The following is a 1,165-nucleotide window of genomic DNA, read 5'->3' as shown; positions in this document are numbered from 1 at the left end:
TTACCTAGTTCACTCTACCTTAGGATAGGATAGTTCTTGTGGGTTCGATATCTGGTCTTACGACTATATTACTTGCACGACCTCGTATACTTGCGAGTACGCGTTTTAGTCAACAAGTTTTTGGCGCCGTTGTCGGGGACTATTTTTATTTTTAAGTTAGAACATTAGGTAGTTGTTAGACTCTTAAACATCTTGAAGATATTTTACTCTGGCCAATCGAAGATTGAGACCACCTGAATTTGCGCTTGATTGGGAGATTGAAAGAACTTTGAGAGGGTTGAGGAGACTTCCGATTCAATAAGATATGGGAGACAACGTAAACGAAAACAATAATGGAAATGGAGGTTTCGAAGGAACAAACTCGCCGATTGTCAGCGCAACAATTATTGCTGACAATTTTGAATTCAAACCTGTGATGTTTCAGATGATCAATAACAATGGTCTCTTTGGAGGTATGCCTAGTGATGAGCCCTTGTCCCATCTGCGTTCCTTTAACCAGAAGTGCGATAATTTCAAACAAAGAGGCATGACGGCTGATTCATTTAGGCTAAGATTATTTCCCTACACACTACAAGGGAAAGCTCGAGACTGGTTTAAGTCTTTTCCTTCTGATTCCATCACCACTTGGGAGGAATTAAGAGAAAAAATTCTAAAAAGATTTTTCCCACCCACGCTAAATGCAAATCTAAGAAATTTCATCACATCATTTCGACAAATGGATGGTGAATCGTTATGGGAAGTGTGGGAGAGATGGAACAATTTGCTGAGAAAATGTCCAACACATCAACTCCCTGATGATGTGAAAGTTGAGACATTTTACCATGGTTTGGATGCTTAAACACGCATGCTAGTAGATACATCAGCTGGAGGAGCATTGCTTACAAAGAGCTATGAAGAGAGTGTGGAGATATTGGATAGAATAGCAACCAATAATTTCCAGTGGCCCACAGATAGGGTACATGCAAGTGGTTCGAATGGAAGTACAACATCTGAAGTTCGTCTTGCAGCTCAAAATGATGCATTAGCAGCCGAGTTGGCTTCGATCAAAAGTATGATGAAGAATATGATGTTGAATTCAAACCTGTGATGTTTCAGATGATCAATAACAATGGTCTCTTTGGAGGTATGCCTAGTGATGAGCCCTTGTCCCATCTGCGTTCCTTTA

General features: G+C 40.3%; 1 protein-coding gene across 1 annotated transcript; it reads left to right on the top strand.

Moving 5' to 3' along the window:
- The first annotated feature begins 304 nt into the window (after positions 1–304).
- On the top strand, positions 305–838 carry LOC145157246 (uncharacterized). Its single transcript, XM_079076312.1, has one exon. It carries the CDS (start codon positions 305–307, stop codon positions 836–838), a length of 534 nt encoding a protein of 177 aa, XP_078932438.1.
- The last annotated feature ends 327 nt before the right edge of the window (positions 839–1,165 follow it).

Source organism: Lactuca virosa, chromosome 2, assembly GCF_052849685.1.
Source record: "Lactuca virosa cultivar CGN04683 chromosome 2, Lactuca_virosa_CGN04683_v6, whole genome shotgun sequence".
NCBI lineage: Eukaryota > Viridiplantae > Streptophyta > Magnoliopsida > Asterales > Asteraceae > Lactuca > Lactuca virosa.
The sequence above is the reverse complement of the archived record's forward strand: the minus strand, read 5'-3'. Positions and strand labels throughout refer to the sequence as shown.

Bases quoted from the DNA above. Each gene is read 5' to 3' on its own strand.
- LOC145157246 (XM_079076312.1), top strand. From the start codon at position 305: ATGGGAGACAACGTAAACGAAAACAATAATGGAAATGGAGGTTTCGAA.